General features: G+C 44.0%; 1 protein-coding gene across 1 annotated transcript; it reads left to right on the top strand.

Moving 5' to 3' along the window:
- The first annotated feature begins 2,439 nt into the window (after positions 1–2,439).
- On the top strand, positions 2,440–14,543 carry tbc1d24 (TBC1 domain family, member 24). The gene is made up of 7 exons (XM_035406284.1): positions 2,440–2,605; positions 4,922–6,006; positions 9,453–9,611; positions 10,421–10,484; positions 10,888–10,983; positions 12,333–12,597; positions 12,859–14,543. The coding sequence occupies exons 2-7, from the start codon at positions 5,030–5,032 to the stop codon at positions 13,011–13,013; spliced, it is 1,716 nt and encodes a 571-aa protein (XP_035262175.1). The 5' UTR covers positions 2,440–2,605; positions 4,922–5,029; the 3' UTR covers positions 13,014–14,543.
- Positions 14,544–15,047: the final 504 nt, after the last annotated feature.

Here is a 15,047-nt window from a genome sequence, read left to right as displayed (position 1 = left end):
GGTAGGCATCGTACCGTTGCCGGGGAAACCCAATTCCTCTCAAGTGAACACAATACCACAGTGGCGTTGGGGCCTTTCACACAGAACGAACCCTCTCTCCGACAAGGTGACAGCCAAGCTTTTCATCCAGCTCTACTGCATCAACCTTTGAGTATGAAAATGTATATTTAGCCTGCTATTGGTCACTTGTTCAGCCTGCTATTTTATCTATCCCTTACTGAAATAAAAAAAAAAATAATAATAAGACTGAAGCAGCTTAAAAAATAGATTAATCATTAAGTGGACTAACTCTCCTTGTTGCACTAATCATGCTGGTGTTTGTCTTTAGAAGAAAGAAAAAAAAATGTTCCTTAACAGTTTTCTAGAACATGACACTTTTATAATATGAGACTTCAAAAGTTAAAAATCAAACAGGGCTCCCCAGAAGGGCTCAGTCAGTAAAGGTTCTCACCACAAGACCGGTCGGGAACCCCACAGCCATGTATTCAAATCTCACTTATGTCATTTTCCTGTTATAACTGAGAACAACAGGCCAGGTACCCACAGGCTGCCAGTTGTAATAATTAGGAGATACAGCTCACTGCTAAATGGTGCCATCTTTCCCGTGCCGTATGTGTGAGTTGAGTATAATATATGAGCAGAGTGTAATATAGGAGTTGAGTGTAATATAGGAGCTGAGGAGTGCACGTGCTCTAGCTTCATCTTCAGCAGGGGGCCCGGTATTGATTTCAATTGATAATTAAATAAAACATTGAATCATATTTGTGTGGCAGCAATAATTTAGTTTAACTTGTTCAATCACTGCAGACTGAATAATTTGGCTAAAGATATACAATAATTGTATTTAAATATAAATTGTAAATCTACCTAAATCTAATGAAATTGAATTACAAAATTAAATTTAAGGGTTTATGATAAACCCATGGTACTCTGACCAAACTGGGGTTTTAGAAAAATGCTTAGCTTCCAATATCTTCTAGTTGTGAGATGGTAGGACTGCCGACTCAAGTAAATTCTCTTTGCAAAGCTGTTGCAAGTCTGCATATAGCCAGCAGAGGGCAACCCAGGCTTAGTTTTGAGAGGTCTGCGTCAACCGAACACTTCAGGCATATCAAGTCTTACTGGCACCTCATATAAAGTGCATATATAAAGTCTGAAAGTCAACAGGATATTATCAATAAATTCTCTATGAATATTACAAAGTGTAATTCTATACAGTGAGTTAGTAAATTCAGGTACTAAAGGTATGCAGTTCACAGTACCCATGAACCTTAAATTTAAAAAGTATTGATAGTGAGTAAAATATAATTAGGTTACCCTATCTCATATTTTCCTAAAACCCTTTATGCAGTGATACTATAGAAATAACCAAGACAACAGTACAAGTAATCACCTTTTAAAAACAGGGATCAGGAGCTGAACTGATTTTTCCTGACAGATGGGGGGGGGGGGGCGAGATGTCCTGGTGATGTCATGGCACAGAGGAAGGAAGGATTTGATGAGCTTAAACCCCAGAAAGCTTCAGCAATACGTCTAAACTAAAGCCTGTTAACCCATTTGTCCCCACCAATCGCCCCCTTCCCATTAACCTATTATCACAGTTCCCCCCTCCACATGGTGTACTGTTGCAGTGAAGACACCTCATCATCCAGATACACAGGAATAATACATATGCTTTGAAAGTGTGATCACATTCATAAATGGCCTTTGCTTTTGGGTCTTTGTGCTTGCACACAGCAGTGCAATGATTTACAGTAGGCCTACAGTACAGCTGCAGGACAGATGGAAACCAGACAGTGAGTCTGTAGCTTGGTCAGGTGGTAAATGGAAAACTATAAATAGCCTACATGATGGACACCAATACCAAAATGTAATCGCTGAGCTATCGCAAACTCTGCCATTGCTATGTACAGATCTAAAATTGTTACAACAAGAAACACCAAAGGAATATGTGAACAGGCAGCCATTACTTAGGTAAAAATCTAAACCAAACAAGCGGGAACCAGAAATAGAGTGCGTAATGACGGATGAATTAAATTAACCGTAATAGCTGTCATGTGTTTCGCCTGTTGTTTCCGGTGTCTTTGGTGGACAAAGGAGGGTGCTGTTAGATTGCCAGCGTTCCGGTCCATCTCTCCTACCTTTGACAGTGCTGTAAACAAATCCTGTACAATTCAGTTATAGCTAAGTCCTGTAAAAAAAAGAATAAAATAAAAAACAACTAAGTTTCTGAAATATGGCGAAAAGAGTAACCCACGTGCTTATTTCCCTAATGACAATAGCGGGTTTATTGATGTTCGTATTATTTTAAGTTTATCATTATCATGACGACTGCATGTGATAATGCACGTTTTTGTGTTGACACGAACTCAAGTAGCTATAATTTGCGCAAGTGATTTAGTATATTCTGCAGCTAGATTGGTCATTCAGATATCTCTATTGCAACAACGCCTGATTTACCCTAGCCTATTTCTGGCGATAGTGTGTCAGTGGGCGCAAAGCAACGCGCACGCTCGGAAGGGAGGCCCCGCCAAATAAGGAAAGTCCCAATGCGCATGTCCGGTACTCTGAAATGAGATCCAAATCGCGAGAGACATCTGTGCAGGTAGGAAGCATTTCGTGTAATGCTGTCTTCATTTAAATTTCCAATATAGTGTTACCGTATTACTGTCATGGAATATAAATATGTTGTTCTTGTCGTTGTGATGGAACCGTTTGTTACCATTTTACCATGCATAGCATCTGGTACTTTGCTACCACTGTAGCTGAACGTAATGTTTTGACATTAACTGAAAACGTCGGTGTGCATGTATATCTCTGCATGCATGGCATGTCTGGCAGTGTACATACATCAGCGATCCATAGGAATATGTATGAAATAAGTTTTTATTCGTTTTGGATGAACGTCGGATTCAGTCGATTTGGGGAGAGTAACCGTCATTAGCTATGTAGCTAAGGTGTATAAGCATGAAACGTCAGGGGTTCTAGGTAGCGAACAAAGGTTATATTGACTACTTCGCGTAATTTTTGGTTAATACTGGCTACTGGCTAATCGACTACTGGCTATCATAGTTTGTTTTCACTTACAGATGCTGAGATTTTATCTGTCATTCATCGATATTTTAAGTGTATGTCTGTACTCTGCATTTCAACGCGGATCACTGTAGTTAACTCATAAATTCATTATAGATGAAAAAACTTTACATGCCTCCTTTTGTGCCGAGAACTAGAAAACCTGTCAACTAGAAAACCTGAATCCACATCCTTTTGTGTCTGGTTGAACAAAGACGGCTTATATAAGTAATAAAAGCAAGAACTCAAAACAAGATACAAAGTAGCTTTCATGTCCACTGATGTAAACGTCACACAGAACTCGGGAATCTAGGTTCTTTCTTCACAGTACTGATAGTCCTTATCCCGTGCTTTGATACTGTCCATCTTTTGTCAAAAAAAAGACTCAGCAAGTTTGTTAAGGGAAAACAAGACCTTTTGAGAGAACGATGAAGTGTTGGACAGAAACAAACCTATCGGGATTCCTGACTTATATTGTACACTCATGTGTATGACAGATGTGACAATGTATGTATGCTTTTCAGTGTTATCCTGTAATGCAAGAAATGTAAGAAAGCGAACAACTTTGTTTTATTTTATTTGCATTTAGGCCTAATTGATTCCTTCATCCCACATGTAGGCTGCTATGGATTCCTCAGCCGAACTAAAGTCCCTTTCTGCCCTTCTGGCAGATTTCAGTTTGAAAACTGGTTTTACCACAATGATAAAAAAATTTGCCTCATTTATAATTTGTGTTCTGTATAAACAGGAACATGCTATCCTGCTTTACAACATGCAGAGTGCTCTCACTCAGACTTGAACAGCACATGCTGGTGTACGTTTGAAAGGGCCCGCATGGAATTAATTATTGATGTTTCACATTCCACAACTCTTGAATCTGGAGTCTTTTTTAAATGAATGTGTGTGTTTTTCACAGTATTTTAAAGACCTACGTATGTGCATGTCCTGGACCCACACAGTTGTGTTCTGACCAGTGGCGGAGTTGTAAAAATCTAGCCCAATTAGAATAATTGGCTAATGCTGTTTGACTGCAGCTTATCGCATGTAGCCTGTTGCACATGCACGGTAGTTGACCGTGTGTTGGGGGAAGGCTGCAGGTGGCATTGGGCTCAGGCCCAGCGGGGAACTGGTTTGAGCAGATTGGGTGCATTCTGGGGGCAGAGGCTGGATGGGGACAGTCGGTCTCAGGGGCCAACAGGAAGTCCTGAATTAGAAGTCACTGGGCTGCAGGGAAAGTAGAACAAGACGTATGTGATTGGGAGACTGTTACTGTTCAAGCAGTTGTGTTGTGCCAGAAAAAGGTGTAGGCAGAACAATTGTTTCATCATAAAGCTTTAAGAAGTATTACATAAGACCTTTGTTTTGGGTTTTCTTTTTTTGGGTTCTGCGTTGAAAGCGCAGTTGTTCGCCCCAAATACAGTTTGGAAGGCAGTGACCTCCAGAAGTGTTTAAAAATCAACCACTGACAATGAGTAACATCTAAGTGATATCTCTCATTGGAGTTGGAGCAAAGTTAATTGTTAACCAGTGTCTTACGATGATGTAATTGTGGAGAATTCTTGCATTGGGTCTCAGATTAAATTTTATGGTTGATAATATGTTTTTCTAAAGGAGAGAGTGTTTCACCAGTGCAAAGGTTACTTGAGATGTCATCTGCAAGATGGTTAAGTTCTGTTCTGCTTGTGGCAGCTTGCATCCTGTGTCTATTGATGTCTATTGATTGAAGTGATTTGGTGTTCTGGTGTGTATCTGCACTTCTGTAGGTCATGGGATTATTCTCAAATGAGAGTCTAAGCCTCTGTTCAAACTCTAACAGCTTCTCAACAACAATTTTCTCTCTCTCTTTCAGTGAACATCATGTGCGGCTCATAATCAACCTCAAAACATATCTGTGGTAAACGGGCAGATTTTCTGCGGCTCCCCGTCTCCCCGCACTCTCATCTGGGAGCCCTGGGCCATGTCTGAGGAGGACTATGGGCGCTTTGTGGACTGGGACCAGATGGGCGATCTGGCCAAGAGCGGCGAGCCAAGCAAGCTGGACTGCAGGGACCCGCGCGAGCTGAAGAGGCTGGCCAGGCAGGGCTACTGGTCCAAGAACCACAAGCTGCGGGCCCAGGTCTACCAGCAGCTGATCAAGGCTGTGCCGTGTCGCACCGTCACGCCCGACGCCGCCGTTTACCGCGACATTGTGGACAGCGTCGCCGGCAAGAAGGCCCCCACCAGCATCCCCTTGCCGGAGATTGTAGATGGCACCCCCGTGCCCAAGTACTGCCTGAAGGCGGAGGGGGTGGGGGCGGCCCACAAGATAATGTCGTGCGTGGCCAGCCAGTTCCCGGACATCTCGCACTGCCCGGCGTTGCCCGCGGTGACGGCCCTGCTGCTGCACTTCAGCCCCGACGAGGCGCACTGCTTCGAGCAGGTGTGCCGCCTGCTGGCCTGCAACGAGCCGGGCCGCCGCATGCTGGACCAGACCTTCCTGGCCTACGAGTCGTCCTGCATGACCTTCGGTGACCTGGCCAACAAGTACTGCCCCGCAGCGCACAAGCTGATAGTGGCCACTGCGCAGGATGTGCTGGAGGTCTACTCCGACTGGATGAGCTGGGTGCTGGGAGACCTGCCCTTCTCCCACGCGGCCAGGGTGCTGGACATCTTCCTGGTGGAGGGCTACAAGGTGCTATACCGCGTGGCCCTGGCCCTCCTCAAGTTCTACCGCAAGCAGAAGGCCGGCCAGCAGCTGTCTTCCGGCCAGGACACGGCGGGGGTCCGGGGGAGCATCCAGGCCTTCGTCCAGGGTGTCGGCTCCTTCGTTTCCCCGGACAAGCTGCTGGAGAAGGCCTTCGCCATCCGCCTCTTCAGCCGCAAGCAGATCACGCTGCTGCAGCTCACCAACGAGAAGTCCCTGCAGCAGAAGGGCATCACCGTCAAACAGAGAAGGTACATTGACGGAGATTCGACAGGGTGTCAAGAGGGCATCAACGGGGCATCAACATGGCAACAACAGGGCATTGACAGGGTGTCAACAGGGCAACAACATGGCATCAACAGGGTGTCAACAGGGCATTGACAGGGTGTCAACAGGGCAACAACGGGGAATCAACAGGGTGTCAACAGGGCATTGACAAGGTGTCAACAGGGCAACAACGGGGCATCAACAGGGTGTCAACAGGGCATTGACAGGGTGTCAACAGGGCAACAACATGGCATCAACAGGGTGTCAACAGGGCATCAACAGGGCAACAACATGGCATCAACAGGGTGTCAACAGGGCACCAACAGGGCAACAACATGGCATCAACAGGGTGTCAACAGGGCATTTACACAGTATCGACAGACTGTCAACTGGGCATCAACAGGGTAACAACAGGGCATCAACAGGGCATCAACAGGGCATCAACAGGGTGTCAACAGGGCAACAACAGGGTGTCAACTGGGCATCAACAGGGCAACAACAGTGTATCGACAGACTGTCAACTGGGCATCAGCAGGGTGTCAACAGGGCATTGACAGGGTGTCAACAGGGCATCAACAGGGTGTCAACAGGTCAACAACAGGGCACCAACAGGGTGTCAAAGGGCTCAGCTCCAGAGGCTACATGAAGTGGTATGGGAGAGAGTGGTTGTGAATTCTCGAACTGACATTTTCTCTGTGATTCACCCTGGAAAATGTGCGTAGGAAAACAACATCCTTTGACCACATGTCCGAGGAATGCCTGTTAATCCAACTGCATCCATGTGTTCCATCTGTGTGAGCTCAGAGTGCTGTCTGCTGGCGCACAAGCCTGTTGCTTTCACCGTGCCGTAGATTTCTCTCACATCTTGCTCTCTGTCTCTCTTCCGATTGATCTCCTGTGCCTTCTTCCCATCTGCCACCACTGTCTGTCTCTCCACCTTCATTCCTGTGCTCACTTCTCATCTCATCTCCTGCCATGTGTTTGGTCTTCACAGGAGGTAGGTCTCTTCTGTTCTTGTGCTTCTGTTCACTTAGGCCAGCAAGCTCTGTCCTAATGACTTATTTGGAATCTTCCATGGTGACACTTTACCAGGCCATAGTTGAGAAATCTACTTCAAGCATCACAGTTTGTGTCATGGAATTAATTTGCCCTTGCTAGAATTCAAGATGCGTATGTAATTTAGGCTATATACACTACATGGCAAAAGTATGTGGACACCTGACATCCAACATCTCATCCAAAATTATGGGTATTAATATGGAGTTGGTCCACCCTTTGCTGCTATAACGACCTCCACTCTTCTGGGAGGCTTTATACGAGACCCTGGAACATTGCGGCAAGAATTTGTTTCCATTTAGCCCCAAGAGCATTAGTGAGGTCAGGCACTGATTGGGCAATTAGGCTTGAAGTCAGCAGCACACTGTGCAGGCCAGTCAAGTTGTTCCACTCTATTCTTGACAAAACCATTTCTATATAGGCCTCGCTGTGTGCCCGGGGGCATTGCCATGCTGAAACAGGAAAGGGCCTCCCCCAGACTATTGGGGTAGCACAGAATCATCTATAATGTCATTGTATGCTGTAGCATTAAGATTTGCCTTCACTGGAACTAAGGGGCCTAGCCCAAACCACAAAAAGCAGCCCCAGACCAAGGGGTGTCCAGATACTTTTGGTCATATATTGTACTTTTTTTCATTAGCCAGAGCACTGCATTTATTTTTAGAGAGCCAAACATAGAATGTTCTGGAATCTTGTTGTAATTGTAATGTTTCTTCATTATTTTTCCTTTTTTTAAAAAAATGGCTAACCTCTAGAAGGTGCCATGAAGACTTGCTGATTTTTGCAAGCTGGTAGTGAAGGCTGAAAGCTATATGATGACAGTGCTCTTTAGGCGCTTGTTGGTGATTTAATAAGCAAAACAAATTGAAACTCTGAAAGGTCAGCTCTCTATGTCCTACCTCCAACATCAAAAACATTGCACAAGCAAATTTGCACAGTATTGTGAAATAATTCTCCAGCGCTCTTATTTTCAGTTCTCAAACTTGGTTTTCCCAAGGGCTGTACTGTGAGATGTGCCAAGTTTATATGTATAACATTTACCATACTGTAATTGTACAAAAATAGTCATAATCTAGTTGCATTGAGGGATTTAAAAAAAATTTTTTTGCAAAAAATACTGAAAAGTGAAATAGCATATATTTGCTTAATTTCTCCTTTTATACCATTTTTAACATCAGTCTTAACTCCTGTGTCCTTTGTGCTGTTGGATAATTAATAGAAAAAGTTGTGGTCATTCTTTTGTACAAACTCCCAAGTTCTACTCTCCCCTGTTTAGGTCATGTGATGTATCCAATATCATTCCCTTTATTGTCATTTTGTTGTTGCCTTTCACTTTTTTGTTTTTTACTACCAGGGCTTCACTTTGACCGTGTAAATTGTGCATTTTAAAAATGTACACCGATCATTTTCCAGACTGTGATTGTGCAGTATGCTAACTATATTAATATATTTCCTACTTATTTTCGAGTTATTGTGGAGGCAGGGGAAGGGTCTGGAACTGCTGCGTATGTGTCTGGCTTTCAGTTCTCTTCCCTGAATTGCATCATTGGATTGATTGTCCTGTGATGGCAGTCGTTTCAGATTTTCCAGACCTCTCTGTCTGACAGATAGAGTGGCTTGAAGCTTGGGAACACGGACACCTGCGTTATTTTAGCGGAATAATTCAGCCAGTTATGTAATAACGGGCTGGACTGAATAAAAGCCAGAAACATCTTCAGTGTTCCGGGACCAAGATTGCCTGTCCCTGCTCGAGGCTCTGGGAGGCAGCAGCTGTTCATTAGCTGAACTGCATTAACAGAGATTTTGATGGCTGGAGCCGTACTGAATGCAAAGCCTGTGTCTTTGAACACCACCACCTCAACCTTTTCAAGCTAAAGCTGAATACAGCAATGAGCTTTAGTGGACCGGTTGGCTCTCGCTGCTTCAGTGTTTTGTTTTTGTCAGTATTTATATCAGGGGTCCTCAATCTTATCCAGAAAGGGCCGGTGTGGGTGCAGGCTTTCATTCCAACCAAGCAGTTACACACCTGATTCTACTGATCAACCACTAGAGTCTAAGGACCTTGATTAGTGGAATCAGGTGTGTAACTGCTTGGTTGGAAAGAGAGCCTGCACCCACACCGGCACTTTCTGGATAAGATTGAGGACCCCTGATTTATATTAACAAAGCTTAGTTATGGGCTAGAGCTGTGATGTCATGTTTGCATAATTTACTGATTGTACGTTACATCCAGCATCAGCACCTCAGTGCAGATCTGTTTTGTAAAGGCATTGGGCAGCCACTGTAATTTAATGTTGACTGGGCTCAGATTGTGGGTGGCACTGACCAATCCCCTTCTTCCCCCACCCTCTTCCTTGCTGTGTGTCATCTGTAGGCGGAACGTGCAGCTGGCGGTGAACGCGGAGAACTTCTCCTCCGAGATTGTCAGCGCTAAGGAGATGCGGGACATCTGGTCCTGGATCCCAGAGCGCTTTGCCCTGTGCCAGCCCCAGCTCCTCTTCACCACAGCCAACCACGGCTGCAGCCTCAACAGGTACCACCCGAGGGGCGGGGCAAAACCACGGGACCAAGCTGAGGTTCATTGTTATTGTCCTCTGCTGTGGCTTTCCCCTCTCCAGCTGAAGCTTGCAGTGAAATCTGTACAAAGTACACTAACGATCATAAAAGCAGTTAGACGCCAAATGGAAAATGCTTCTGTGGTTCTTTATGGTTGTTTTGCCTTCTGGTCCCAACCGTGGGTGGGTGGGTTCTGGATTGAACACGATACATGATGCCCCTTTTTTATTTTTTTATTTAGACATTCATTTTTTATTTATCTTATTTTAACCAGGAGGAACCTATTGATCAAAATTTCCTTTACAAGTAGGGCCTGACCTAAAACAAAGTTAGGATGATAGTCAACAGTTAAAATGGCCATATATTTATGATAAAGACATGACTGAAGAAGAATACGGCATATGCACATATGTTTGTTGCGACCATTTGCTGGTTTTTATTTTCAAATGTGCCTCACCTTTAGATGCAGAAACAAATAAATATGTACATTGAGTTCTTGTAGGTTTTCTTTACTAGGAGTCAGATGGATTGGAGCATTTCTGATTTAAAAAGTGGCTCATTAAAGGTCTGCACCATGTTTAAGGTGGTTTCATCGCATTTTACTATGATAATAAGGCCTAATTTCCCTAAACATGAGTCGTGAAATAATTGAGCAGTCCTTTTTATTTTCTTTTAAGAATGTCTCTGAAGAAAGCAAAATACCATGCTGGTGTGGCTGTCTAGAATCGACCAGCTGGTTTTCATCGAGTCTACAAGATTCTAAAGGCTGTGTCTGTCTCCTGGCAGGTTCTACTCGCACTGTGAAGGCTATGAACCCACTCTGCTGCTCATCAAGACCACAGATGCAGAGGTACAGCAGGCTGGGCCCCTGTTCACATACGCTGGGGCTGAGCTGCTACACACACTGGGGCCCCTCACTGGCCTCCTACACACACTGGGGCCCGTCAGTGACCTGCTTCATACACACTGGGGCCCCTCATTAAGCTAAATCAATAAATATAGAGCAGCGTCATTTCACCTGTATTTCTCACTCTTCCTTTTATGAAAAATTCCTTTAATCCTCTCCTCCACTCACCTCCACGGTGCTATCCCATATCCCATGGGACCGGTCCCAGTTTCCACCTGCTTCATTCTTTGGGCGAACCGCATTGTGGGCTTGTCTTGTCTGGGTGAACATGTCCGGAGCTGTGTTTGACAGGCCCTGGTGCGGAGCCTGCTGTAATGTGATTTCACCCTGCGCTGCCTGTGCCCAGGTGTGCGGCGCCTATCTGTCAACCGACTGGGAGGAGCGCAAGCGGGGCGGGAGCAAGCTCAGCTTCTTCGGGACAGGGGAGTGCTTCGTGTTCAGGGTGAGTTTACTGCGTCTCTGCAGCCTGGGAATGCCCACAGATTGTCTGGTTTCTATTCGTCTCGTATTCCTTTAGTGAAAGTCCACACACCATAACTACTGTCAAATGAAAATTCCACCTGCAATTCCCTGATTTCAGTGCTGTGTTGTGTATTTTCAGAAATGTACATTTTTACTTTCTGTAGATGGGAATACGAACACCCAGAGCATGCTTTATAATTTATCGCTTCTAAAAGTTATGCCTGATGATGTAATTAGGAACATCTGCATTCCAGAGTGTATGTATATTGCTGTTCACAGTGTCTGTAACTTGTCATTGTCTTGGCAAATGCGTTGTTCACTGCCCTTGCTCCATTTCCATGCCTCGGGCTCCCAGAGTTCATTGCAAAGTCTTTGTTTGTGATGTCTGTGAGATGTTGGTGAAACGCGTGATGGGAATTGTATTGCTGGTGTTAAAGAGCGCAACAAAATCATAAAAATATATGATTTGAAGATTAGTTAAATGAATCAAGCTTTATTTGATATATTTATATTAACGGATATGTCACTGAATATATCTCACCTGATAATACACAATTTATAGTTCCTGATTCTTTGTATTTGTTACCAGGCAAGAAATATTTAAGAGTAATGAGTGAGTGTGGTCACCAGAGGGCGCCATTTGCTTAGGTCTTCATCTTGTGTCAGGTGTTTGTGATGATGACGATTTTTTTCAGAATTGTGTTGAGTTGAAATATATGCAAGTTGATTTTGCAGTCAGGAAAGTGCCAGTTTTTTTCTGGATTTTAGTAGATTTCTTAATGTGTTTTTAATGTCACATCAGTGGCTTAATATAAATCATGAAAATCTAAGAAGTGTTGTTCATCAGTGCATTCTTATTTAATAATCCTACATATGTTTGTCTGAAAAACGTCTGGTAAGAATGTTTAAAGCAGTTGCAGAAAAGCTGCGGGTTTAGCCATTTTTCCATGCCCTGCATGAATCATTCAGCTTGTGCTGTGTGCTAATGCCCTCGCGCTGCAGCCACCAACAACTAGAACTCAACTAAACCCGTAACCTGAGCCCCTTACATGCAGTTACCTGAGCTGCTCTACACCTGACACCTGACATGGGCTCCAGGCAACCAGACAGAGACAGACCCAAGCCCAGCGCAATGACATCACCCTCTCTGCCTTTATCGTTTATAATTCGGGAGATGGAGAAAGCAGGAGTGGGCGGAGTCTATGACATCATCAGCCAAATATGGGTCCTTTGTTTTACTTGTGCTCCCGGTGGGTGTCGCAGGCCTTTTCCTTTGTTCTTTCCTTTGAAAGCCCTAAATGGGGTTAATGTGTCGCTCTGGCCATGCAGCTGAAGCCCGAGATGGAGAGGTACGAGTGGGTGGTGATACGGCACCCCGAGCTGGCCTCTGCCATCCAGGCCAAAAGCGAGGAGTCCTCGGAGGATGGGGCGCCCGCCCAGCCCCAAAACTCCGCCACAAGCGCCCTCCCCGTGGCCGAGTCCGGGGCCGACCCCTCCGACCGCCTCTCGCCCTTCCTCTCCGCGCGACACTTCCACCTCAACTCCAGGAACACCTCCATGTTCATGGCCGGAAACATGGAGTCCATCATAGTGGGTGAGTGCGAGGAGACGGTGTGTTCTGCAGCAGCTCTCTGAAGGGCCTCTGGGCATCCTGCTCTTCTGCAGTCTTAATTACGTAATATGGATAACGAAGGAGGAAATGGCCTCCTTGCCGGGCCCTAATTACTGCCCACATATGGAAGGCTTCTTCAAGAGTGTGACTTTCAAATGTAACTGCTCACTGTCGTGGGAGTGAGGAAAGTATGATTCGTACGCGTGCGCCTCCCAGTCATTCCCGCTATTTCTCTCTGACCAGGAGGGGGCGACGGCAACGCCTTGTACATTGACGCAGAGCTGAACCACGGCCGCACCGCGCACTGCACTACGTTCGACAATCCGCCGCTGTGCACCGAGAACTTCCAGATCGCCCTGCTGGAGGTGTGGGGCTTCCAGGACGCCATGAGCTCCTAACGGGGGTCGAGATGCAGCCCGACACTCTGGGGCTAGGCGGGAGAGCATCTGGGAACTGATGCATTTATAGGGAGAGTCCAGGGCTACGATGTATCACGTGATTTGTCGTAGTCTTATATCTTTATTAAGAAACAAGCAAGCACCATATCCATATGCATTTGTATCATAATTAGCAAAAAAAAAAGTATTGTTTACATTTTTTTACGGAATTGTATTAGTGAAATCAGTAATGCAGTATTTCTTTTTTATTGTTTGCTTGGAGGGTACAAACTTTGACAGTGATAGCATAATTATAAGTTACCGTTGTAGCTACGCATTGTTCCTTTGCGCATTTACACTAAATTCTATTTTTCCTGTTTTTATATGCAGTATCCACTGTAATTACACATTTTTCTTAGCGGAACCCTGTAGAGCTTTATGTTTCTTTTAGCAAATTGGCTGCATACCATTTGCCAAAGACCAGCACTAGGTATAGAATGAAACCGTAAAAGTTGTCAATCCAGCAATCTTTGGTGCTTTTAGTATAGCATATATGATAAAATATTGGTTGTTCGGTGGAGGAAATTGTTTGTTTTTCTCTGTAATGTGTGTTGTGTTTGTACATAGTCAATGGAATCAGATGAGGGTTGTCCTGAAAAAGAATTGCTGCACCTTTAATGGAGACACATTGATTTGTGGGGGAAAAAAGGAATTTATCGTGATTCTGTCAGCAAGTTGTTTTAATTGGAGCTCAAAATTCTTGTGAATATTACTGATAAAAGAGGATGTTTGAAAATTTATTCAGGCAATATTTGGAAGGTGTCAAACAGTCACCAAGTGAATGCCCATTACTCTGAACCAAGTATTCAGCCTAATACTCATTTTATAATTCTACATTAACAGTATGAAGGGTGTATCTCAAGCACAATTTCTGCTTTTACTTCCTTTGTCCTACTTATCAAGGACCAAAATAGTCAATGTTGTGTAATAGTACATAGACATCTACAGATTCTGTTTTAGTGAATGTATTGTCCTCTGTATGTGGTTCTTTATATGTGGTTTTTTGTAATATTGCACATAACAAAGTGTACAATTGAGACTGAAACAAGTTGTAGTACCAGAGCTGATATTTTTGTGCAGAGTGAATACTTTTCATTAATTAAGCTTATATTTTTCATTTAAAGTGTTTATGGTTCTGGTGAAGAATTCCATATCAGCACTGAACTTGCACTTACACTAAGATTTATTCTGCAGTTTGTTAGAAGACATGCTTATCCAGAGTGATTTAACTGAATACTAAAAGGTTTTGGCAACAAACGCCTGATGCTAATATTAAATCGCAGTGCTGTTACACGGTGTTGATCGTCACTGTAATGCCAGCAGGTTGTCTAAACCGAAGAAATGACTTGAAATTATTTGATTGAGTATTGGGGAATTAACAGATGGTGACTAGATTGGTGACTTGGTTGTGTATCAATGTATTGTGTCATGTTTTGTTAAAAATGTGCCGCAGTGAAGTGAGAAATTATAGATCAGTATTTAAAAAACAAATACATCTTTGTTGTCGTTTTTCTTTGAATAATCGTCTTAAACACTTGCGTAACCCATCCTACAAAATCAGTAAAGGAGCACCGTGTTCACGTTCTCTAAAATATTTATTAAACGTTTTACTTCAACATAATTAATATTAATGCATGGCATGCGTTAGCTATGTGAATTCATAAGTGTACACGGAAGAATAATCGATAATGTAATTGCTTTGTGGAACACAGCAGTGACGTGCAAGCGTTCTAAAACATAGTGGGAGAGACCACTCCGTCCACCTAGCTAATACATTATGGTGGTGCCCATTTTTCCGTGACCGCCGGGGACATGTTTTTGTACAATAACTTGTATCGGTTCCTTGCATATATTATGAGAATATGCTTTTATAGTTTAAAACGTTATTCCATGGCGGTAGCTGGCATAAACACTAGTGTTATGTTGTGGCCGAGACGCCCTTGAAACCAGCACTGATGCCTGAAGGACTTCCACACCCGCACACGTTTACGCAAG

This window comes from Anguilla anguilla, chromosome 2 (genome assembly GCF_013347855.1).
Source record: "Anguilla anguilla isolate fAngAng1 chromosome 2, fAngAng1.pri, whole genome shotgun sequence".
NCBI classification, from domain to species: Eukaryota; Metazoa; Chordata; class Actinopteri; order Anguilliformes; family Anguillidae; genus Anguilla; species Anguilla anguilla.
Note: the sequence above shows the minus strand (reverse complement) of the source record. Positions and strands in the feature narration are given on the sequence as shown.

Coding starts and splice junctions, on each gene's coding strand:
- tbc1d24 (XM_035406284.1), top strand. CDS start 5,030: ATGTCTGAGGAGGACTATGGGCGCTTTGTGGACTGGGACCAGATGGGC. Junction 9,612..10,420: donor CACGGCTGCAGCCTCAACAG/GTACCACCCGAG, acceptor GTCTCCTGGCAG/GTTCTACTCGCACTGTGAAG. Junction 12,598..12,858: donor CATGGAGTCCATCATAGTGG/GTGAGTGCGAGG, acceptor CTCTCTGACCAG/GAGGGGGCGACGGCAACGCC.